Raw genomic sequence first — 25,382 nt, 5'->3', positions numbered from 1 at the left:
TAAAATCGATGACACTCATGAAACAAGAGGGATAAAGAGTTCTCACACAAGTTTTTATTGTTTCCATTTTGAAACTTTCCGTCACCAAGAATTAGTTAATTTTTTTCAAGTTTATAATTGTCCTGTAAATTCCATCCTGTTTTGTCCAGAGAAACAGAGGGGAGTAAAACCCAGTGCCTTTCTCCTCTTGTAGGACTTCCTGCAGGACGTTTTTTGTCAAAAGAGTCTGTACTTTCTGAAGGGCTAGTTGTTTGGCCTCTATTTTCCTTTGCGGGGGTTATGACAAAGTGATGGGACAGTGTGGAATTTTAGCTTCAGCCTGTTCTTATTATGTTTAATACCCATACACTCCCCGAAATCTTTTCTCATGCTGAAAGAAAGTGGGTTAACCTCCCTCCCACCTGGGGCACACCCTCATTGGGGTTGTTTTTTGTTTTCAGGTTTATTCAACATGAAGCCTTTTCCCTTATATCTTTTGTCTTCCCAACCCTCTTTTTGTTTGTAGGGGGCTTCCTGCACATAAATCTTCAGCCCCGAAAGGGCCATCTATAGGACTGGTTTGGAAACCCTGGGAAGGCCTTTTTCTTATCCCCTGCCTTTTCAAGAATGTCATCTAGGGTTGGCCCAAATAAGAATTCCCCTTCACAGGGAATGGAGCATAGCTTGGATTTTGTTTCCCGGCCAGCTCTTGAGCCATAAAGCCCTTCTTGCCACATTTGAAAAAGAAGCAGATCTTGCCGCTAGACTAACCGAGTCATCAGAGGCATCCGCTAAGAACGCAGCTGCTCCTTTCATAATTGAGATCGAGTCAAAAAGTGATTCTTTTGGAGATTTATGTTTTAACTGTGACTCTAGGTGGTCTAGCCACACCATTAATGCTCTGGCAGTGCATGTAACGGCTACAGCTGGTTTCAATCCTCCTCCGGCCGCCTCCCAAGAGCCTTTTAAGAATACCTCTGCCTTGTCAATAGGGTCCTTCAGGGTCCCCATGTCTTCAAAAGGGAAGGCAAATGTTTTTTAGACGCTTTTGCAATAGCAACGTCTAGTTTTTTCGCTTTTCCCCAGAAAGAACACGCAGGATCATCGAAGGGGTATTTTCTCTTTGGGGTTAAGAGAACTTTTTTATCTGGCCTTTTCCATTCCTTTCCTATTAGAGATTGTATTTTCTCATTTAATGGAAACGCCCTCCGTTTTTTTTTTTTTGTTCTAGGCCACCAAACATCAAATCTTGTGCCGTTTTTTTGGCCCGAGGCTCTACCAGCCCCTTTGTTGCCCTAACCACTTTTACAAAGGCATCTGTTTCTACAATAGGGAAGCAATTGCGACCCCCCTCCGAGGATGAGGATGGAGGGTGAAGAGGGTGAACTGTTTGAACTGGAATGGTCGCTATCTTCCTCACTGGAACTTAATTTCGGGGATCTATGCCTGGAATTACGTTTTCTTTTTGAGCTTTTAACCCCTTCGAGTGCGTCTTCCACCTGAGATTTGATTAACTCCTTTAAGTCGGATGCAAATATTGGGGACTCTTCACATATGGTATTCTCTATGCACATAGTACAGAGCTTTTTCACCCATGTAGTGGGCAGCTCCATGGAACAGATCGCACATACTCTGTGCCTAACTTTTGCGGTACACTTCTTTCCCTAAGACGACAATAAACCCCATTTAGAAGGTGGACTTTCACGGAGATCACTTACCCTCCTGCTGTAAGGGAAATACCGGTTCTGGCATAGGAGGTGTCTCCATTACTTGAATGGCTGCTGGCATTTCGGATCCACCGGAGCCTCTGCTGCGCTGGGATCCTGAACTGCGACGCTGGGAGGAGGCATCTCTTTGCTGCTGTCGCTGCTGCGGTCGATGGTGCTGCTGTTGGTGGTGCTTCTTAGGAGGGGACTGCAGGGCCTGCTCACTCACGGTGAATATTGAGCACCGGCTCCCGCAAATGCCCCCCTTTAATCCTTCATGCAGGCAGCGGCCACAGCATCCATTACCCCATAATGCAGTGCGCCGCCCTGGAAACACCTACTTTCGCCTGCGCACTCTGGATTACCAAGAGATGCTTTGCGGCGCAGGTGCCTCACTATCCCGGCATCCAGCCCTCAGAAGGGAGCGTCGGAAGTGCTGGGCAGCTGCTGATGCCCCGTAAGTCGCGGCGCTTCCATGTTGGTAGCTGCTGCCACCATCTCCTCCTGGCCCTATGTGGTCTGGCTGCATAGCGCCAGGAGACCGCCGTCCCCTATTACCGGCCATAGAGATCTTTTCAAGGGAGAGGCAGACTGGACCATGCTTCACTGCCTCTCCCCCTGTCTACGCACGGAGCCCGCTGACCCCAGAATCGTGGCCTTCGGAGGGGAGAAAAAAAAAAACACCAGGTCGGAGGCAGGCACCCCCCCCCCCACTCCCTATATCAGCCTGACGGAACCCCGGCATCCCACAATGACTTTTCCAGGTATGCTGCAGGTTCCCCGTCAGGGACAGGAAACCGAACTGATGTGGGAGAGAGGTACCGCCTTTTTCACCTGTAGGTTTCCTGTCCCTGAGGGCAGATCCCTCTCTCTCCGCGGTGCTGACTTGGGGGGGAAAGAGAAATATTTTTGCAAGAATTCCACTTCACCTGTTCTGTGTTAGTTACATGTCTTCTTGCACTGGTAACTCTCCATTCATGTAAAATAAGCTTTGGGGAGGCAGAGTTATCTTGCAGGTAACATAATAAACATAGACGGGAAGAGGTCATTTACATATAAGAAACATGAGGATTTATCTGGAATAAGACATCAGATCACAGTATCATTTTATTCAGCTTCCTATAATCTGTGTGCCTGTATAGATGGCTTAGGAGGGTTAATCCAAATGACAGATTAGCTTTAAAGTTGTAGCACTCTTAGGGCTTTTTCACACGATATTCCCAGTACCGGAGCTATCAATGTCTGTTACATACGTGTGGCACCTACCAGAGCCTAGAAAATGTGGTACAGTTTGCGCTGTCTCCAAGCGACAGGTGCTGAAAATCAGGGTGAGCATGCGATAATGATGGGAGTTGTATTCAGCACTAGCAGTGTGCATCACTTGTAAAATAAAGACTTTAGAGGGAAAAAAAAAGGTGTAGGCTTCCATGCAATTTTCATAACCAGCAAAATTCTCGCTAGCAGTAACATCATGAAGGTTACAGAAGTTCATCAGCCGGCTCACACTGAACGGAGCGTGGAAACGGCCAGCAGCAACCGGCGATCACCTCTATGACGTTACCGATAGTCACTGAAGCTGTGTCCCAAGCTCGGCGTGTCCTGGATATCAGGCAGACCAGTTGCAACATGCCACTGCTCAGCCATGTAATCCAGATGTAGCAGAGCTGGATTACGTTGGACAAAATAGACTGATGTTGGACAGAGCAGGAATTTTTTTTCCCCATTATTATTTCAATCTTTATAGTGATAAATGGGAAAGGGGGTGGGGTGTTTCTTTCAAATAAAGGACTTTATTATGGCTGCATGTTTTTTACACTATGACTATAGGGCTAGTAATGGGGGCATCTTATAGACACCTTGCCATTACTAACCCCTGGGCTTAATGTCAGCAGTCATAAAGCAGCTAATATCAAGCCCAACTCTATTACCCAACTTGCCACCGCACCAGGGAAACTGGGAAGAGAGAGGCTAATCGCCAGATTTGGTGCATATTGTGGATGTGCAGTTTCTGGAGCAGTTGAGGGCTGATTTTGTTAGCTTGGGAGGGGGCCAATATCACAGGCCCCTTCCCAGGATATTACTATCAGCCCAGAGCTCTGTTTAACCCTTGTTGGTTAGAATTTATAGGTGAACCCTACGTCATTTCTTTTTGCTGGGGTTCCCCATAAACTAACCAGTAAAAGCTAAGCAAACAGCTGTGAGCTATTATTAATAGACTGCAAACCTTTTGAGATGCGGTCCCCTTACCCAGATTATAAAAATCAGCATCAAGCCATGAGTTTTTCCTCTGCTGGTTATGAAAATTATGACGGACAACGCTTTTTTTTTTACATTTATTTGCCACAAGATGAACACAGCAGGTGCTGAATACAATTCCCATCATTGTCGACTGTTCGCACTGAGCTCAAGGAAACCAGGCGATAATGATGCAAGCTACCTTCAGCAACTGGTGCCTGGAAACAGCGTATGCTGTACAGCTTTTTCCCAGGCGCCGTTACGTGTCACAGTTGAAGGACGTTTTGTAGTCCATGCTGCGGATTTAAAAAAAATAAATAAAAAAATGGACATGTCAGTGTTTTTCCCACAAACACACAGTCCGTGACACACTGACATGTGCGCAGACCCATTTATTTAAATGGATCTATGTGTGTGTCTCCAATACATGTGAAATCTGTCACCACACCTACCGGAGACACGGAAGTGTGAAAGAGGCCTCATTCTGTTATAGCACATGTCTTTGAAAAGCCACCATGTAATGGAGCTAATGGCTGATGCCAGTGGTTCCAGTAGGCAGGTCAAAGGCAATCAGCTCACTATTTACAGTAAGCACTATTTGCAGCTTAAAGGTACCGTCACACTGAACGATATCGCTAGCGATCTGTGACGTTGCAGCGTCCTGGCTAGCGATATCGTTCAGTTTGACAGGCAGCAGCGATCAGGATCCTGCTGTGATGTCGTTGGTCGCTGCAGAAAGTCCAGCACTTTATTTTGTCGCTGGACTCCCTGCAGACATCGCTGAATCGGCGTGTGTCACGCCGATTCAGCGATGTCTTCACTGGTAACCAGGGTAAACATCGGGTTACTAAGCGCAGGGCCGCACTAAGTAACCCGATGTTTACGAGCGTAAAAGTTAAAAAAAACAAACACTACATACTTACCTTCCGCTGTCTGTCTCCGGCGCTGTGCTTCTCTGTACTGGTTGTGAGCGCCGGCCAGCCAGAAAGCAGAGCGGTGACGTCACCGCTCTGCTTTCCAGCCGCTGTGCTCACAGTCAGTGCAGGAAAGCACAGCGCCGAGGACAGACAGCGGAAGGTAAGTATGTAGTGTTTGTTTTTTTTTACTTTTACGCTGGTAACCAGGGTAAACATCGGGTTACTAAGCGCGGCCCTGCGCTTAGTAACCCGATGTTTACTCTGGTTACCGGCATCGTTGGTCGCTGGAGAGCTGTCTGTGTGACAGCTCTCCAGCGACCAAACAGCGACGCTGCAGCGATCAACATCGTTGTCGGTATCGCTGCAGCGTCGCTGAGTGTGAAGGTACCTTAAGGCTTGTAGCTTAAGACTGGACAGCATAGAGGGGGGCAGGATTTTTGTCCCTCTGCTAATTGCACCTAATCTCCTCACACAAGCGAGTCCACTAATGACTTGAGCTTGGAAGAAACGCGTCGGGACAACACAGGGAGAGTGCAGGGCATATGTTTACAGGGGTAGATGTGGACTGCCCTTGTAAGGGCGGGAGCTTGGGGGATAGTTTATCGTAGCCCAATAGGGATTGACATAGGGACTGTCATCTCTTCATGGTCCGGATATCTGCTTGACTAAAAGAATATCTGGTGCTCCTTTGCCTGCCTACGGAATTGGTGAGACCATTCCTGTTTATTTATTAGCACAGTAAGCATATTTTACAGTACATGCTGATTACTGTTTATTGTGTCTATATCCGTCTGGTCGTATAGAGTTAGTTGCTGTCTTACATATTTGAACAACTTCTTTTGGATACTCTATCCCGGATTGATTCCGCATATATTGCTGGAAACTTTTAATCCTGTGTAGGACCTGTCATCTTTCTATGTCCATTTTATATGGTGGTGACATGGTCCCGTATTAAGTGTTCACTTGGGTGACTGTTTTTAGCTACTTTTGAGTATTAAAAGTTATGTTTTATTTTTCCACTTTGTGCTTTTTTCGTAGCTTAAGACTGGACAAGCCCTTTAACACTAAATCATGAAGGTGGCTCCATGGTTAGCACAGCAGCCTTGCAGCGCTGGAGTTCTGGGTTAACATCCCACCAAGGACAACATCTGCAAGGAGGTTGTATGTTCTCTCCGTGTTTGCGTGGGTTTTCTCCGGGGTCTCCAGTTTGCTCCCACATTCCAAAGACATACTGATAGGGAATTTAGATTGTGAGCCCCATCGGGAACAGTGATGATAATGTGTGCAAACTGTAAAGCGCTGCGGAATATGTTAGTGCTATATAAAAATAAAGGTTATTAGTTTATGATGCATTGTACCTTTGGATGTTTTGGGTTAAGGCCAAGATAGGATCCTGGTATTTGCACGCTTAATCAAATCATGGGCAGCACGGTGGCGCAGTGGTTAGCACCGTAGCCTTGCAGCGCTGGGGTCCTGGGTTCTAATCCCACACAGGACAACATCTGCAAAGAGTTTGTATGTTCTCTCCGTGTTTGCGTGGGTTTCCTCCGGGCACTCCGGTTTCCTCCCACATTCCAAAGACATACTGATAGGGATTATAGATTGTGAGCCCCATCGGGGACAGTGATGATAATGTGCGCAAAAACTGTACAGCGCTGCGGAATATGTTAGCGCTATATAAAAATAAAGATTATTATTATTATTGTAAAGTAGTTAAAGGGAACTGGGCAGCAGGTTTTTACTATGTAATCTGAGATCACCATGATGTATGGCAGTTGTCACCAACCTTACAGACAGAGCCATTTTCAGCTCAGAGCATTGTCAGCCACATTCAGCTCCCGCCCCCCTCACATTAGTAGCATCCAGAACCCCCATCATTACCGGTATAATAACAGCCAAAGATCAGAAAAGCACAAGGCAGGGGTTCCCACTGTACCACCTCAGTATTCTCACATACAGCTTTAAGCACTCCTCTGACCCCACCTAATGTATTTATCCACCCCAATGCCAGACTATGCACATCCAGATCTGCTCTTAAGTGCCGGACTGATCACAAAAGTCACCATCTATTCTTCATAGCAGTTTGCTGAATGTGCTGCTAATGCACCAAGCTGGCAGACAGTTGCAACCTACACTTTGCTACAGAACCAAAGGTTGGGTACCCCTAAAGTAAGGAGACCCTGGTTCGAACAGTGTCACATTGCTACAATTACTGTCTTCTCTGCTATATATCGAGTAGTGCTCAGAATGCTAAGCTCTGTATAACCCCACAGTATAGATTGGCAGAAAGCTGCTACTTGGTTGACCAGTAGGCATGAGACACTGTAGTGAATTGTCTGCTGATCACACCGCTCCCCAGCCGACTGTTTGCCGGGAGCAGTACGCTCCTTAAAGAATAACAGTATGAGCCAGCCCAGCAATATGGATGAGCTGCTGGCCTAAACTGTGCGCTCTCTGATGCTACAAGCATTAGACCAATGCTGCAGAGGCAAGTCTGAGGAGTGCTGCGATGGCAAGCAACAGTGCAGCATTCAAGGCTGTATAGCAAACTGCTAGCAAGAGTGACGATAGATTGCAGGAGGTGGCCAGTGACCTTGGCAATTAGAGGGAAAAAAAATTATAAATTATTGAGAATAGAAATGATTTTTTTATAATTGGCAAATTGTATTTAACCCTTAGCAATTTTACTCTTTTAATAAGATGAAGAAATCACTAAGTACAAGTCCCCAGGAAAAATCAAATTGAAGAGATCTGTATTTTCCCCATTCTGTTAGCACCTATACCAGTGCCAGCTTGTCAGTACACAGTTTCCAAAAAGAATAACGGGTTCAGTGGCAAAGTGAATACTTACAAAACCTTAGACTTCCATATCCAATCCCAAGCAATAGCGCAGAGTATCTGGCAAACTAAAAGATAATAAAGGGTTAGGGGAATGCTTTGCGAAAGAAAAAAAAAAATAGTTTTAATTAAAGGAGAAAAAAATAAGAATGTTGTAGCTGATACGAATGAGTGTAATATCTTATGTCTGAAGTGGTTGATGTTTATCACCCTACAACTACAATAACAAAGTCCCGGGTCCCTGCATGAATGGGACATTGATCAATCTGATTATTACACCTGTGCACAAAAATAAAGAAAATGGTGCAATTAAGAAGCCAACTTCAGCATTGTGCCTGGGGGGGGGAGGGGCACAGATTTGCTGCTGCCCATGTGCACATGATCAGTAAACGCTGCGGGTTGGCCGCTGGTACATGCCCACATGTGCATCGGCGCCACAGATGGACATGCGGCACCACGAACGGACATGCGGCGCGTCTTTCTAGACCGCCGCACGGCAATTGATCTTGGAAACACGCATGCCTCTAAAATAAATGTCACCCGTACAATATCCAACACCGCTGATCGGGTGGACAGATTACTGGGAGGGGCTGGTGAGGACCCAGCGGTCATGGTGCACATTGGCACTAATGACAAAGTTGGAAGTAGGTGGAAGGTCCTTAAAGATGATTTCAGGGAATTAGGCTGCAAGCTGAAAGCAAGGACCTCCAACATGGTATTCTACGAAATACTGCCTGTACCACGTGTCACGCCAGAGAGGCAACGGGAGATTAGGCAGATAGATAAGTGGCTAAGGAATTGGCGTAGGAAGGAGGGGTTTGGGATCCTGCAGAACTGGGCCGACTTCTCAGTTGGCTACAGGCTCTACGCTAGGGATGGACTGCACCTCAATGGGGAGGGTGCAGCTGTGCTGGGGGAGAAAATGGCTAGAAGGTTGGAGGAGTGTTTAAACTAGGAATTAGGGGAGGGAGGGTATTTATTTTATAGGAGGGGAAGATAGTGCAGATAGAGACCTGGGCACAAATAAGGAAGTTGGGGGTGGCGGTGGCATGGGGGGTGGGGTTAGAACAGTTAATAATTTAAGAAAGAATAGAGGTAACATAGTAACATAGTTAGTAAGGCCGAAAAAAGACATTTGTCCATCCAGTTCAGCCTATATTCCATCATAATAAATCCCCAGATCTACGTCCTTCTACAGAACCTAATTGTATGATACAATATTGTTCTGCTCCAGGAAGACATCCAGGCCTCTCTTGAACCCCTCGACTGAGTTCGCCATCACCACCTCCTCAGGCAAGCAATTCCAGATTCTCACTGCCCTAACAGTAAAGAATCCTCTTCTATGTTGGTGGAAAAACCTTCTCTCCTCCAGACGCAAAGAATGCCCCCTTGTGCCCGTCACCTTCCTTGGTATAAACAGATCCTCAGCGAGATATTTGTATTGTCCCCTTATATACTTATACATGGTTATTAGATCGCCCCTCAGTCGTCTTTTTTCTAGACTAAATAATCCTAATTTCGCTAATCTATCTGGGTATTGTAGTTCTCCCATCCCCTTTATTAATTTTGTTGCCCTCCTTTGTACTCTCTCTAGTTCCATTATATCCTTCCTGAGCACCGGTGCCCAAAACTGGACACAGTACTCCATGTGCGGTCTAACTAGGGATTTGTACAGAGGCAGTATAATGCTCTCATCATGTGTATCCAGACCTCTTTTAATGCACCCCATGATCCTGTTTGCCTTGGAAGCTGCTGCCTGGCACTGGCTGCTCCAGGTAAGTTTATCATTAACTAGGATCCCCAAGTCCTTCTCCCTGTCAGATTTACCCAGTGGTTTCCCATTCAGTGTGTAATGGTGACATTGATTCCTTCTTCCCATGTGTATAACCTTACATTTATCATTGTTAAACCTCATCTGCCACCTTTCAGCCCAAGTTTCCAACTTATCCAGATCCATCTGTAGCAGAATACTATCTTCTCTTGTATTAACTGCTTTACATAGTTTTGTATCATCTGCAAATATCGATATTTTACTGTGTAAACCTTCTACCAGATCATTAATGAATATGTTGAAGAGAACAGGTCCCAATACTGACCCCTGCGGTACCCCACTGGTCACAGCGACCCAGTTAGAGACTATACCATTTATAACCACCCTCTGCTTTCTATCACTAAGCCAGCTACTAACCCATTTACACACAATTTCCCCCAGACCAAGCATTCTCATTTTGTGTACCAACCTCTTGTGCGGCACGGTATCAAACGCTTTGGAAAAATCGAGATATACCACGTCCAATGACTCACCGTGGTCCAGCCTATAGCTTACCTCTTCATAAAAACTGATTAGATTGGTTTGACAGGAGCGATTTCTCATAAACCCATGCTGATATGGAGTTAAACCGTTATTCTCATTGAGATAATCCAGAATAACATCCCTCAGAAACCCTTCAAATATTTTACCAACAATAGAGGTTAGACTTACTGGCCTATAATTTCCAGGTTCACTTTTAGAGCCCTTTTTGAATATTGGCACCACATTTGCTATGCGCCAGTCCTGCGGAACAGACCCTGTCGCTATAGAGTCACTAAAAATAAGAAATAATGGTTTATCTATTACATTACTTAGTTCTCTTAGTACTCGTGGGTGTATGCCATCCGGACCCGGAGATTTATCTATTTTAATCTTATTTAGCCGGTTTCGCACCTCTTCTTGGGTTAGATTGGTGACCCTTAATATAGGGTTTTCATTGTTTCTTGGGATTTCACCTAGCATTTCATTTTCCACCGTGAATACCGTGGAGAAGAAGGTGTTTAATATGTTAGCTTTTTCCTCGTCATCTACAACCATTCTTTCCTCACTATTTTTTAAGGGGCCTACATTTTCAGTTTTTATTCTTTTACTATTGATATAGTTGAAGAACAGTTTGGGATTAGTTTTACTCTCCTTAGCAATGTGCTTCTCTGTTTCCTTTTTGGCAGCTTTAATTAGTTTTTTAGATAAAGTATTTTTCTCCCTATAGTTTTTTAGAGCTTCAATGGTGCCATCCTGCTTTAGTAGTGCAAATGCTTTCTTTTTACTGTTAATTGCCTGTCTTACTTCTTTGTTTAGCCACATTGGGTTTTTCCTATTTCTAGTCCTTTTATTCCCACAAGGTATAAACCGCTTACACTGCCTATTTAGGATGTTCTTAAACATTTCCCATTTATTATCTGTATTATTAGTTCTGAGGATATTGTCCCAGTCTACCAGATTAAGGGCATCTCTAAGCTGGTCAAACTTTGCCTTCCTAAAGTTCAGTGTTTTTGTGACTCCCTGACAAGTCCCCCTAGTGAAAGACAGGTGAAACTGTACAATATTGTGGTCGCTATCTCCTAGATGCCCGACCACCTGCAGATTTGTTATTCTGTCAGGTCTATTAGATAGTATTAGGTCTAAAAGTGCTGCTCCTCTGGTTGGATTTTGCACCAATTGTGAAAGATAATTTTTCTTGGTTATTAGCAGAAACCTGTTGCCTTTATGGGTTTCACAGGTTTCTGTTTCCCAGTTAATATCCGGGTAGTTAAAGTCCCCCATAACCAGGACCTCATTATGGGTTGCAGCTTCATCTATCTGCTTTAGAAGTAGACTTTCCATGGTTTCTGTTATATTTGGGGGTTTGTAACAGACCCCAATGAGAATTTTGTTACCATTTTTCCCTCCATGAATTTCGACCCATATGGACTCGACATCCTCATTTCCTTCGCTAATATCCTCCCTTAAAGTGGACTTTAGACAAGACTTTACATAGAGACAAACCCCTCCTCCTCTCCGATTTTTACGATCCTTTCTAAACAGACTGTAACCCTGTAAGTTAACTGCCCAGTCATAGCTTTCATCTAACCATGTCTCGGTTATTCCCACTATGTCAAAGTTACCTGTAGTTATTTCTGCTTCTAGTTCTTCCATCTTGTTTGTCAGGCTTCTGGCGTTTGCAAGCATGCAGTTTAGAGGATTTTGTTTTGTTCCAATCTCCTCGCTGTGGATTGTTTTAGAAATGTTCTTACCTCCCTTCTGAGTATGTTTTCCTGGATCTTCTTTGTTCAAGTCTAATGTTTTTCTTCCCGTCCCCTCTTCTTCTAGTTTAACGCCCTCCTGATGAGTGTAGCGAGTCTTCTGGCGAATGTGTGTTTCCCAGGTTTGTTGAGGTGTAGTCTGTCTCTGGCGAGGAGTCCATCGTACAAGTAAGGTACAGAGAGGAACATCAAGTGCATTTATACTAATGCCAGAAGCCTCACCAACAAAATGGACGAATTAGAATTAATGTTGTTGGAGCATAATTATGACATGGTGGGGATATCTGAAACATGGCTGGATGAGAGCCATGACTGGGCTGTTAACTTGCAGGGCTATAGCCTGTTCAGAAATGACCGTACAGATAAGCGAGGGGGAGGTGTGTGTCTATATGTAAAAATCGTCCTTAAAACCCATCCTGCGCAATAATATAGGTGAATTTAATGAAAATGTAGAATCCCTGTGGGTGGAGATAAGGGGAAAAAATAATAAATTACTGATAGGGGTTTGTTATAAATCTCCAAAAATAATGGAAGCAATGGAGAATATCCTCGTAAAGCAAATAGATGAAGCTGCAACTCAAGGAGAAGTCATTATTATGGGGGACTTCAACTACCCTGAAATAGATTGCGGAACAGAAACCTGCAGTTCCAGCAAAGGTAATCGGTTTTTGACAACTATGAGAGACAATTACCTTTCACAACTGGTTCAGGACCCAACAAGAAGGGGGGCACTGCTAGACCTAATATTAACCAACAGGCCAGACCGCATAGCAAATGTAAGGGTTGGGGGTCACTTGGGTAATAGCGATCACAAAATAATAAGTTTTCATGTATCCTTTAATAAGATGTGTAGTAGAGGGGTTACAAGGACACTAAACTTCAGCCCCCTTAAAAATAGCCTGGGTGAAATGGTGGATGAGGATGAGGAAAAAGCCAATAAGCTAAATGACTTATTTTCATCAGTATTTACACAAGAAAATCCCATGGCAGATAATATGATCAGTGATAACAAAAATTCCCCATTCAGTGTTACCTGCTTAACCCAGCAGGAAGTACTTTGGAGTCTAAAAAAGCCGGATTACGTACCGGTAATGCCCTTTTAATGAGCCACGACAGCACCCACTTTGAGAGAGGGACCCGCCCATAGGAACAGGAAACCTACAGAGATAATAGGGCGGTCCCCCTCTCCTCCTCAGTTGTTTTTCAGAGTACGAGAGGAACCGCCGTTGTTAAAATTAGTGTACATCCTTAATTACAAGTATATCTTATCATATCTATAATCACCCATGCGAATATTTTAGTATTAATAAACATACATATCTACAAGGGTGGGAAGTGACAGGGTGCTGTCGTGGCTCATTAAAAGGGCATTACCGGTACGTAATCCGGCTTTTTACCCTTCGCCACGACAGCACCCACTTTGAGAGACTTCCAGAGAACCTTCACCTGGGTGGGATTACCGTACTAAGGACGGCTCTCCCGAATGCCAAGTCAGAGGTGGAAGACAGATCAAGTCTATAGTGTTTATAGAATGTTGAAGGCGACGACCAGGTTGCGGCCTTACATATAAGCTCGATGGAGATGTCTTTATTCTCCGCCCATGAGGATGATACGGCTCGAGCTGAATGCGCCTTTACTCCCTCTGGAGGATCTTTGCCTTTTGACAAGTATGCAAGACAGATGGCATCTTTGATCCATCGAGACAAGGTAGCTTTTGTGACCCCGTAGCCTTTTCGATGACCCTGAAAAGAGACAAACAGAGCCCTACTCTGTCTGTAGGACTGGGTTCTCTCTATGTAGCTCAGGACCGCTCTTTTTACATCCAACATATGTAGCATCTCCTCCTCTGAATTTGCTGGATTATCATAAAAGGAAGGTAGAAAAATTTCTTGGGATCTATGGTATTTTGTAGCTACTTTAGGGAGATATAAAGGATCGGGTTTGAGAACTACTCTGTCCTGATATGTCATTAGGAACGGAGGATCTATGGAAAGAGCTTGGATATCTCCCACTCTTCTGGCAGAGGTCAAGGCTATTAATAAAGCTACCTTGTATGTAATATTTTTTAAAGGGATAGAATGCAAGGGCTCAAAGGGAGGTCCCGTTAAGGCATCTAGGACTAAATTCAAATCCCAGGGAGGCAAACGTGGGACATGTACAGGTGTACATCTTTCACATGCTCTAATAAATCTTTTTATCCATCTATTAGCAGCAATATTAGCACTATAAAGGGCTCCCAGGGCAGATACTTGAACCCTCAAAGTATTGACTGATAACCCCAGCTCATGGCCTTTTTGTAAAAATTCAAGGATAGCATTAATAGGGACCTTGCTGGAAAAAGGTTTTGTATAGAAGTCGAGGAATTTTCTCCATATCCTACTATATATTATAGTTGTAGACTTTTTTCTGCTTAACAGTAGTGTGTTAATTAGCTCTTGAGAGAACCCTCTCGAAGTCAGTATCTGCCTCTCAAGTTCCACGCCGTGAGGTGGAGGCCCTTCACTTGTGGATGGTAGAATGGACCTTGGGAGAGTAGATCTGGTGTCATTGGCAGAATCCATGGATCGCAAACTGACATCGCTCGAAGACAGGAGAACCAGGGCCTCTTCGGCCAAAATGGAGCTATCAGAATCACCCTCGATTTTTCTTCTCTTATTTTCTTGACCACCAATGGAATTAGCATCATTGGTGGGAAGGCGTAGGCTAGATCGTAATTCCAAGGATACTGGAGTGAGTCTACTATATCTGGACGATCTGCCAGACTCAGGGAAGCAAACATTGGTACCTGCCTGTTGCTCCTGGTTGCAAACAAGTCTATCTGCGGAAGACCCCATATGTCCACTATGTTTTTGAATATGCGAGGATTGAGGGTCCATTCTCCCTGGCGGAGCATGTGACGACTTAGGAAGTCGGCTCTTAAGTTTTCTATTCCTCTGATATGGACAGCCATGAGAGAAAGGAAATTGGGTTCTGCTAGATCGAATATTTCTGCCGCCGAACACATCAGACTTCCCGATCGTGTTCCGCCTTGCCGATTTAAATATGCGACGACAGTTGTGTTGTCCGATTGGATCTTGACATGAGAACCACGAAGCTGGGGAAGAAAAAATTTCAAAGTATAATATACTGCATTTAGTTCTTTCCAGTTGGAAGACTGCTGAATCTCTAAAGCATTCCAGCGACCTTGGGCTATATTTTGGTCTAGATGGGCTCCCCACCCTTCTGGGCCTGCGTCAGTAGTGAGTAATTTAGAGGATCTAATTGTCCTTGAGACTCCTCTGGACAAATGGTCTTTATTCAACCACCAAAGAAGTGATTGAAGCACGTTATCAGATAAGGTAATTTTTGAATTTAGATGCTCCTGGCAATATGACTGGGCATGGAGTATCTGGTGTTGTAGAGCCCTAGTATGGTATTGGGCCCATTGAACCGCCGGAATGCAGGAGGAGAGTGAACCTAGGAGAGACATGGCCTCTCTAAGGGACATACGAGGACTAGATCTTGCTGTAATGATTTTTGAAATTATGATTGATTTTTTGGCTTCTGGTAAGAGACATTTTTGACTTACAGAGTCCAAGAGTAGTCCTAGGAAGGACTGAAGAGTTTCTGGAAGCAGCCTTGATTTTTTGAAGTTTACAATCCAGCCTAGAGCCTGTAACGATGAAATGGTATTAGACAAGCGTTCTTCACACTGAGATGCTGAATTACCAATTATTAGGAAATCGTCTAAATAGGGCACAATCAGCGTGTCCTGATGACGTAGATAGGCCATCACCTCTAGCATGACTTTCGTGAAAATTCGAGGAGCCATAGAAAGGCCGAATGGCATGGATGTAAACTGGAAGTGACGGACCCGGCCTTGCAGGTTTATCGCCACCCTGAGATATTGTTGGTGGTCTGCATGGATTGGAAGATGATAATATGCATCCTTTAGATCCAGCCCTGCCATAAAGCACCTAGGAAACAAAAGTTTTATGGTTGATCTTATTGACTCCATCTTAAAGGTATGCCCATGCAAAAAGGAATTTAATTTTCTTAGATTAATTATAGTACGAAAAGTACCATCTGGTTTCGGAACCAGAAATAAAGGGGAATAAAATCCCCTCCCTTTCTGACTGTGTGGTACTTCGATGAGAACATTCTTAGCCAAAAGGCTCAGACTTTCTAACTGAAGCGCTTCTTGTTGTTCCGGCGCTTTTAATGATGTTACTACAAAGTTATCCTGTGGTAATTTACAGAAATCTAGTCTTAGTCCAGTTTTTATTAGACGGAGAATCCACTGATTTGATGTTATCTCTTCCCATTTATGATAAAAAAACTTCAGTCTGCCACCAACTGGGATTTCATTACTGATAGTATCGCCCCCGCCTAGATGTTTCGGGGTTACTATATACGGCACCTTTTGGCTTGGTGTCTTTTGATTTCCAGCGATCTTTTTGTGGCTCGTACGGCCTCCTCCTGTTAAATGGCCGTCTTCTAAACGCTCTCCTGTAAGAAGGAAGAAACTGTTTAGGGAAGCCTTTCCTTCTCTCTCCAGCTTTGTTAAGTAGGTCATCTAGGACCTTTCCGAACAAGAACTCACCCTGGCATGGGATTGAACATAGTCTAGTTTTTGACTGAGCATCTCCCTTCCATCCTTTGAGCCAAAGGGCACGCCGAGCTGCATTGACCAGACCTGCTGACCTCGCTGCTAAACGGAGAGAGTCCGCTGAAGCGTCAGCTAAGAATGCCGTGGCACTTTTAATCAGTGGCAAAGCTTGGAGGATTTCATCTCTTGAGACCTTGCCTCTTACTTGTTGCTCCAGTTGGTCTACCTAGACTAATAGGGAAAGATTGGAGTTCATGTCCATAAATAATAACAAATTTTTATTGAATTTACAGCAATTATACCCTAAGTACAAAAACATATCACATACACAATCACATAAATATAAGAAACATCAGAAACAAAGAAGAGTGGTGGTAGCAAAAAGATGGAACACAACACACTGCGTGGAGAAACCTACTGCTCACAAATTTTTTTCCTTTAAAGTGCATAGTGCAACTCATACCTGGTCCTAGGATCGAAGCACTGTAATGCTTCCATAAAGGGTCAACTCACGTACTACATAAGGTACGCCGGGCCCTGCGCACAGGCACCGGAGACCGACAGGGCCCCCTGAAGAAGCTGACGCGAAACGCGCGTAGGGGCCACTGCGTGGAGCATCCTCACTGCTGTCATCTGGGTAAGGATTATGGGCGTACTTTTTTAGCGGCGTACTTTGACTGTCGGTCTCCGGTGCCTGTGCGCAGGGCCCGGCGTACCTTATGTAGTACGTGAGTTGACCCTTTATGGAAGCATTACAGTGCTTCGATCCTAGGACCAGGTATGAGTTGCACTATGCACTTTAAAGGAAAAAAATTTGTGAGCAGTAGGTTTCTCCACGCAGTGTGTTGTGTTCCATCTTTTTGCTACCACCACTCTTCTTTGTTTCTGATGTTTCTTATATTTATGTGATTGTGTATGTGATATGTTTTTGTACTTAGGGTATAATTGCTGTAAATTCAATAAAAATTTGTTATTATTTATGGACATGAACTCCAATCTTTCTTTGTAAATTCAGCTCTTTGGAGTGTCCGATTTATAGTTGTGTTTCTCTCTGAGAGGCTCCCCCACCAGGGCTGCGAGCATGGTAGAGAATTTTCATAAAAAATCTCTTAATTTGGTCTTTTTCTGCTAGACTAATAGGGACCTGGCTGTGCACGTGCCTGATATGGCCGGTTTGAAAGCTCCTGTATTCGTCTCTCAGGATCTTTTCAGGAGAGCCTCTGTTTTGCGGTCTAAGGGATCTAGCAAGATTCCTGCATCTTCCACAGGAAGAGATGACTGTTTCGAGGTGGATGCCACAGCTGCATCCACTTTTGGGACTTTAGACCATACTGCTAAGTCCTCATCGCTAAAGGGGTAACTCCTCTTAGAAGAGGACGGGAGAAACCCCTTCCCCTGTTTGTCCCATTCTTTCTTTACCAGGTCCTTGATGGCAGAGACTACTGGAAAAGCTCGTCTCTTTTTATGACCCAGACCTGCAAACATAATATCTTCAGCAGATTTGGCTCCTTTAGTGTCTGGGCACCCCATAGTATTTCTGATGGATTTTATAAGGCTGTCAATGCTTTCAACGGAAAAACATGCTCCACCTTCATCTTCAGAGGAACTATGAGATGATTCTGAGGTGTTGGATGAATAAATTAAGCCCTCTTCAGATTCTGAACTGGGGTCAGGAGACTGGCGTTTATTATCATGTTTTTTATGGACCCTGATCCCAGAGACTGTATTTCTTGCCGTATTATGGCTCTAATACTTGTGGCTGTAACAGCCGCCTCATCCTGTAAGGTTTGACTTATACAGGACTGACACAGCCTTTTAGGATATGTGTCCGGCAAGGGCTGCGTGCACAAAGCACACTCTTTATGTTTAGACTTATTGGTCTTCTTAGCCTAGGGGAGATCAGAGAAGGAAGGAATCAGCTTATAGGTAGAGGATTTTTTGTAACACTCACCCAGTGAAGCCTTAATTTCCATTATCATACCGGTCTTGGAGGAGGAGACGCTGTGCGGGGTCTGAGTACTGTATCCGTACTCCTTGATTTACTTCTGTGAGTGTCAGATCCCTCCATGGAACGACCACTCTTTTTCGCTGAAGATTTAGAACTTTTAGCGCTGCTTTTATCAGCGCTGTCGTGTTCCACTACCAGTGGAAGCTCACTCTCTGCCGGGAACGACATGTTGAGCACCAGCTCTGCGTCCCGGCCTCACATTTGAATCGCGCGGCTCCCAGCAGCGCGCCGCCCCCCACGAACCGGAAGTGCTCCAACCACTTCCGGTTCAATTGAAGCAGCGCAGACTTACTTGCGCGTCAGGGTCGGCGCCGCTCCTAGAACGTCCGGAACCGGCCCCCATGCACACGCTCCCTCCAAAGGCCGGACTTCCATGCCCGGAACCTGCCGGCCCGTACTCAGACGAGGGGGGAGGCTGCATGCAGTGGCTCCCCCGCCGCTGCTTCTGATGCCGCAGCCCCTGCTGTCACCGAGAGAACCACACAGGCGGGTGCATAGGCTCAGGTAGGAAAGAAAAGCGGAGGTGCTCCAACCACCTCCATCTGTAGGTATTCCAGGGATTTCCGATAGGAACAGGAAACCAACTGAGGAGGAGAGGGGGACCGCCCTTTTATCTCTGTAGGTTTCCTGTTCCTATGGGTGGGTCCCTCTCTCAAAGTGGGTGCTGTCGTGGCGAAGGGTAAAAATTGACAAATCTCCGGGCCGGATGGGATACACCCTCGAGTACTGCAGGAATTAAGTACAGTCATTGATAGACCATTATTTTTAATCTTTAAAGACTCCATAATAACAGGGTCTGTACCACAGGACTGGCGTATAGCAAATGTGGTGCCAATATTCAAAAAGGGGACAAAAACTGAACTCGGAAATTATAGGCCAGTAAGCTTAACCTCTACTGTGGGTAAAATCCTGGAGGGTATTCTAAGGGATGCTATACTGGAGTATCTGAAGAGGAATAACCTCATGACCCAGTATCAGCACGTGTTTACTAGGGACCGTTCATGTCAGACTAATTTGATCAGTTTCTATGAAGAGGTAAGTTCTGGATTGGACCAAGGGAACCCAGTGGACGTAGTGTATATGGACTTTTCAAAAGCTTTTGATACGGTGCCACACAAAAGGTTGATACATAAAATGAGAATAATGGGGATAGGGGAAAATATGTGCAAGTGGGTTGAGAGCTGGCTCAGGGATAGGAAACAAAGGGTGGTTATTAATGGAGCACACTTGGACTGGGTAGCGGTTAGCAGTGGGGTACCACAGGGGTCAGTATTGGGCCCTCTTCTTTTTAACATATTTATTAATGACCTTGTAGGGGGCATTCAGAGCAGAATTTCAATATTTGCAGATGACACTAAACTCTGCAGGGTAATCAATACAGAGGAGGACAACTTTATATTACAGGATGATTTATGTAAACTAGAAGCTTGGGCTGATAAATGGCAAATGAGCTTTAATGGGGATAAATGTCCTCCCTCCTTATGTACCCGTGTGCCTTGTTATCTGCTCATGTTTAATGTATTTGTCTATATTTGCCCCGTTTTCACATGTAAAGCACCATGGAATAAATGGCGCTATAAAAATGCATAATAATAATAAAATAAATGTAAGGTTATGCACCTGGGTAGAAGTAATAAGATGTATAACTATGCGCTTAATTATAAAACTCTGGGCAAAACCGTCAATGAAAAAGACCTGGGTGTATGGGTGGATGACAAACTCATATTCAGTGGCCAGTGTCAGGCAGCTGCTACAAAGGCAAATAAAATAATGGGATGCATTAAAAGAGGCATAGATGCTCATGAGGAGAACATAATTTTACCTCTATACAAGTCACTAGTTCGACCACACTTAGAATACTGTGCACAGTTCTGGTCTCCGGTGTATAAGAAAGACATAGCTGAACTAGAGCGGGTGCAGAGAAGAGCGACCAAGGTTATTAGAGGACTGGGGGGTCTGCAATACCAAGATAGGTTATTACACTTGGGGCTATTTAGTTTGGAAAAACGAAGGCTAAGGGGTGATCTTATGTTAATGTATAAATATATGAGGGGACAGTACAAAGACCTTTCTGATGATCTTTTTTACTCATAGACCTGAGACAGGGACAAGGGGGCATCCTCTACGTCTGGAGGAAAGAAGGTTTAGGCATAATAATAGGCGCGGATTCTTTACTGTAAGAGCAGTGAGACTATGGAACTCTCTGCCGTATGATGTTGTAATGAATGATTCATTACTAAAATTTAAGAGGGGACTGGATGCCTTTCTAGAAAAGTATAATGTTACAGGTTATATATAATGGATTCCTTGTTAGGGCGTTGATCCAGGGAACTAGTCTGATTGCCGTATGTGGAGTCGGGAAGGAATTTTTTTCCCCAATGTGGAGCTTACTCTTTGCCACATGGTTTTTTTTTGCCTTCCTCTGGATCAACATGTTAGGTTATGGGTTGAACTAGATGGACTTAAAGTCTTCCTTCAACCTTAATAACTATGAAACTATGTAACGTATTGTCGCAGTGATTTCGCACGGTTCAGTGAACATATGCAGAATCACCTGCGTTCAATAGCCGGCAGCGCTTTACAGATGCAAAGGACATGTGCTACGTCCAAGGTGCTGTCAATTACTGACCGTCTACACACATCCTTAAGACTATGGCCTCTAAGCTTGTCACACAGTACAGGGTCCTGGGAAGGAGACAAGCAATACTACAGGAAACAATGGCGGCATCCCTTCCTCCCATGCAGCAGGCGCCGACACCAGCCACCACAGGGTTAAGGTACCGTCACATGACGATATCGTTGCTTTTTGTGACGTAGCAACGATATCGTTAACGAAATTGTTATGTGTGACAGCGACCAACGATCAGGCCCCTGCTGGGAGATCGTTGGTCGCTGGGGAAAGTCCAGCACTTTATTTTGTCGCTGGATCTCCCGCTGACATCGCTGAATCGGCGTGTGTGACGCCGATTCAGCGATGTCTTCACTGGTAACCAGGGTAAATATCGGGTTACTAAGCACAGGGCCGCTGGTAACCCGATGTTTACCCTGGTTACCGTTGTAAATGTAAAGAAATCAAACACTACATACTTACATTCCGGTGTCTGGTCATGACCCTCGCCTTCAGCTTCCCGCACTGACTGGTGAGCGCCAGCCGTAAAGCAGAGCACAGCGGTGACGTCACCGCTGTACTTTACGGTCGGCGCTCAGTCAGTGCGGGAAGCTGATGGCAAGGGACATGACCAGACACCGGAATGTAAGTATGTAGTGTTTGTTTTTTTACATTTACAACGGTAACCAGGGTAAACATTGGGTTACTAAGCGCGGCCCTGTGCTTAGTAACCCGATGTTTACCCTGGTTACCCGGGGACTTCGGGATCGTTGGTCGCTGGAGAGCTGTCTGTGTGACAGCTCTCCAGCGACCAAACAGCGATGCTGCAGCGATCGACATCGTTGTCGGTATCGCTGCAGCGTCGCTTAGTGTGACGGTACCTTTACACAGGGGCCTGCTGCAGGCACCGACACCAGCCACTACAGGGTCACACAGGGGCCCGCTGCAGGTGCCGACACCAGCCACTACAGGGTCACACAGGGGCCTGAAGCAGGCGCCGACACCAGCCACCACAGGGTCACACAGGGGCCCGCTGCAGGCGCCGACACCAGCCACCACAGGGTCACACAGGGGCCCGCTGCAGGCGCCGACACCAGCCACCACAGGGTCACACAGGGGCCCGCTGCAGGCGCCGACACCAGCCACCACAGGGTCACACAGGGGCCCGCTGCAGGCATTGACACCAGCCACCACAGGGTCACACAGGGGCCCGCTGCAGGCATTGACACCAGCCACCACAGGGTCAGACAGGGGCCTGCTGCAGGCATTGACACCAGCCACCACAGGGTCACACAGAGGCCCGCTGCAGGCGCCGACACCAGCCACCACAGGGTCACACAGAGGCCCGCTGCAGGCATTGACACCAGCCACCACAGGGTCACACAGGGGCCTGCTGCAGGCATTGACACCAGCCACCACAGGGTCACACAGGGGCCTGCTGCAGGCATTGACACCAGCCACCACAGGGTCACACAGGGGCCCGCTGCAGGCATTGACACCAGCCACCACAGGGTCACACAGGGGCCCGCTGCAGGCGCCGACACCAGCCACCACAGGGTCACACAGGGGCCCGCTGCAGGCATTGACACCAGCCACCACAGGGTCACACAGGGGCCCGCTGAAGGCATTGACACCAGCCACCACAGGGTCACACAGGGGCCCGCTGCAGGCATTGACACCAGCCACCACAGGGTCACACAGGGGCCTGCTGCAGGCATTGACACCAGCCACCACAGGGTCACACAGAGGCCTGCTGCAGGCATTGACACCAGCCACCACAGGGTCACACAGGGGCCTGCTGCAGGCATTGACACCAGCCACCACAGGGTCACACAGGGGCCCGCTGCAGGCGCCGACACCAGCCACCACAGGGTCACACAGAGGCCTGCTGCAGGCGCCGACACCAGCCACCACAGGGTCACACAGGGGCCTGCTGCACAAGTATTCACCTTAATGAGCGGGGACACTTGCACCGGTGGAACCATCTTGTCTCCTCCAAGTGACACTGTGAGAGCGGAGCAGCCTGGGATAACAAGGCGGAGTGTAACGTGACGTCTGTTCGCGTCACCGGATGTTCCTGGGACAGCGTGAGGCCTCATTGCCCCGCCTCTCCGCCCTCCCTCACCCTCGCCCCGCCTCCCTGCTCCGGCTCACTGACGCCCCGCCTCCCTGCTCCGGCTCACTGACGCCCCGCCTCCCTGCTCCGGCTCACTGACGCCCCGCCTCCCTGCTCCGGCTCACTGACGCCCCGCCTCCCTGCTCCGGCTCACTGACGCCCCGCCTCCCTGCTCCGGCTCACTGACGCCCCGCCTCCGGCTCACTGACGCCCCGCCTCCGGCTCACTGACGCCCCGCCTCCCTGCTCCGGCTCACTGACGCCCCGCCTCCCGGCCTCTCCCTTATACTTGTGCATTTCACCGTCATAGTGTGGCTGAGCCTACAATGTCTGCGCTCCTGCCCGGTCCTCCCTGCGCCCATTAGTGATGGGCAGTCCGGCTCTTTCGGCTCCGCTCACCATAACGAGCCGGCTCTTTTTTAAATAAAAATGCATTTTACACTGTCATCATCCCAGGTGTGTGCCTGCACAGTGAGGGCCTCATTATACCCCTGTATACGATCTAGTGACGCAGCACAGACTGTTTTTTTGCATTGCTGTTTCCTCAGATTGTCAGCTCTTGTGAACAGCGCCTGCTGCTTCCTTGTAGTGTTAACGTGTTAGGCTCCTTTCACACTAGCGTCAGAATCTCCCTGTCGCAGTGCGTCGGGGAGAGATTTCGACGCTAGCGTTTAACGCATTGCACAATGGGTGCAGCGGATGCATTTCTCCAGCGCATCCGCTGCCCCATTGTGAGGTGCGGGGAGGTGGGGGCGGAGTTCTGGCCACGCATGCGCGGTCAGAAAAAGCGGTCCGTCAGGAGCAAAAAACGTTACATGTAGCGTTTTTTGCTCCTGACGGTCCGCCAAAGCACGACGCATCCGTCGCTCGATGGATGCGACGTGTGGCAATCTGTCGCAAAAGCGTCGTCAATACAAGTCTGGGGAAAAAACGCATCCTGCAAGCACTTTTGCAGGATGCGTTTTTTCTGCAAAACGACGCATTGTGACGGATTGCAGAAAACGCTAGTGTGAAAGTAGCCTTACTCTCTAATATGTGGCGGTTTTGCACATTGGTGCAGTCATTCCCTCTTGGACACAATTTATCTGCATCCGTATTCTCCTGATCAGGATGTCTGCAGATTTTTTTAACACCCAAAATTCGCAACAAGCCGCGTTTTGGGAGCACATGAAAAATCCTGATGCAAACGCAGGTCCATGCGTCCCTATGTTAAGTATAGAGATGTAATCTGGATCGGGATGCATCAGGATTGCTACACATCACAACGCACCAAAGCGCTAGTGTGCAGGCAGAGCCCCCCCGTGCGGCCCCTAACCAGGATCCCCATGTTAGGCCGGAGTCACACATGCGAGAAACACGTCCGTGTCTCGCATGTGAAATCCAAGCTCTGGCGCCGGCACTGTGGAGCGGAGTCTACATTATGTCTGCATCCTGTTCCCATACAGCACATCCCTTGCTTCCCAGCATGCTCAGTCCCGCATAACAGATCCCTGCACACGTAGTCATATGGATCCGCGCGTGTCCTGGATCCGTGCTCCATGGTAACTGCAGACGTGTAGCCACGGGTCCGTCCGTGTCCCTGTCCCTGCGTGTTTTTCAGACGACACAAAACTGCAGCAAGCTGCGTTTTTGTGCTTCTGGTAAAATATGCAGATACACGGATCCGTGGGAAAACGTTGACAACTAGATGCACACGCAAGGCCCATCTGTCACCACAGAAAGGCAAAGGAGACGTAAACGGATCCGTGTGCAGCCATTGTCACACGCAATGCGAAAGATGCTAGAGTGAAACCAGTGTAACGCTATATGATTGGAGCTGTGCTAGATCTCAGCACAGGTTCTGCCTAAAATCACTTTATATTACCCGCAGCAGCAACAACTAATCCATCCTCAGTCCACAATGTGCTGAGTCCCTCCTCATATACACACTATATCTATAATATAACGCTGGGAGCGTCACTCTGTCCGAAGCCTTTATAGACTGCGCAAGCGCCGGCGCAGTCTGGACCCCACAGAGTGACGCTCCCAGGTGATCGCGGTATGCGTAAACACTGAACGCACACCGCGATCTCCAACGGAGAAGCAGGGACGCGCAAGGAGGGTGAGTATCGGCCTATATTCACCTGTCCCCCGTTCCAGCGCTGCGTGCGGCTCCGTCTCCATGTCCCGGTCCTCTGCCTGTGACGTTCAGTTCAGAGGGCGCGATGAGGCGCTTAATGCGCGCCGCCCTCTGACTGACCAGTCACAGCCAGACGACCCGAAAGATGGCGGCGCGCAGCGGTGGAACGGGACCAGATGAATATAGCAAGTGCTGGGGGGCCTGAACTAGCGGCGA

At 46.9% G+C, this 25,382-nt stretch overlaps 1 protein-coding gene across 1 annotated transcript in view; it reads right to left on the bottom strand.

Moving 5' to 3' along the window:
* The window catches only part of ATP5ME (ATP synthase membrane subunit e), a 28,724-nt gene extending 5,678 nt beyond the window's left edge, over positions 1-23,046 (bottom strand). The window contains exons 1-2 of the mRNA XM_069740104.1: positions 22,882-23,046; positions 7,689-7,743 (exon numbers count right to left, since the gene is read on the bottom strand). Of these exons, the coding sequence (XP_069596205.1) occupies positions 7,689-7,743; positions 22,882-23,031 (205 nt within the window). The 5' untranslated portion in view covers positions 23,032-23,046. The remainder of the gene's footprint in view (positions 1-7,688; positions 7,744-22,881) is intronic.
* Between the last annotated feature and the right edge of the window lie 2,336 nt (positions 23,047-25,382).

The sequence above is a fragment of the Ranitomeya imitator genome, chromosome 1 (assembly GCF_032444005.1).
Source record: "Ranitomeya imitator isolate aRanImi1 chromosome 1, aRanImi1.pri, whole genome shotgun sequence".
Classification (NCBI taxonomy): domain Eukaryota; kingdom Metazoa; phylum Chordata; class Amphibia; order Anura; family Dendrobatidae; genus Ranitomeya; species Ranitomeya imitator.
The sequence above is the reverse complement of the archived record's forward strand: the minus strand, read 5'-3'. Positions and strand labels throughout refer to the sequence as shown.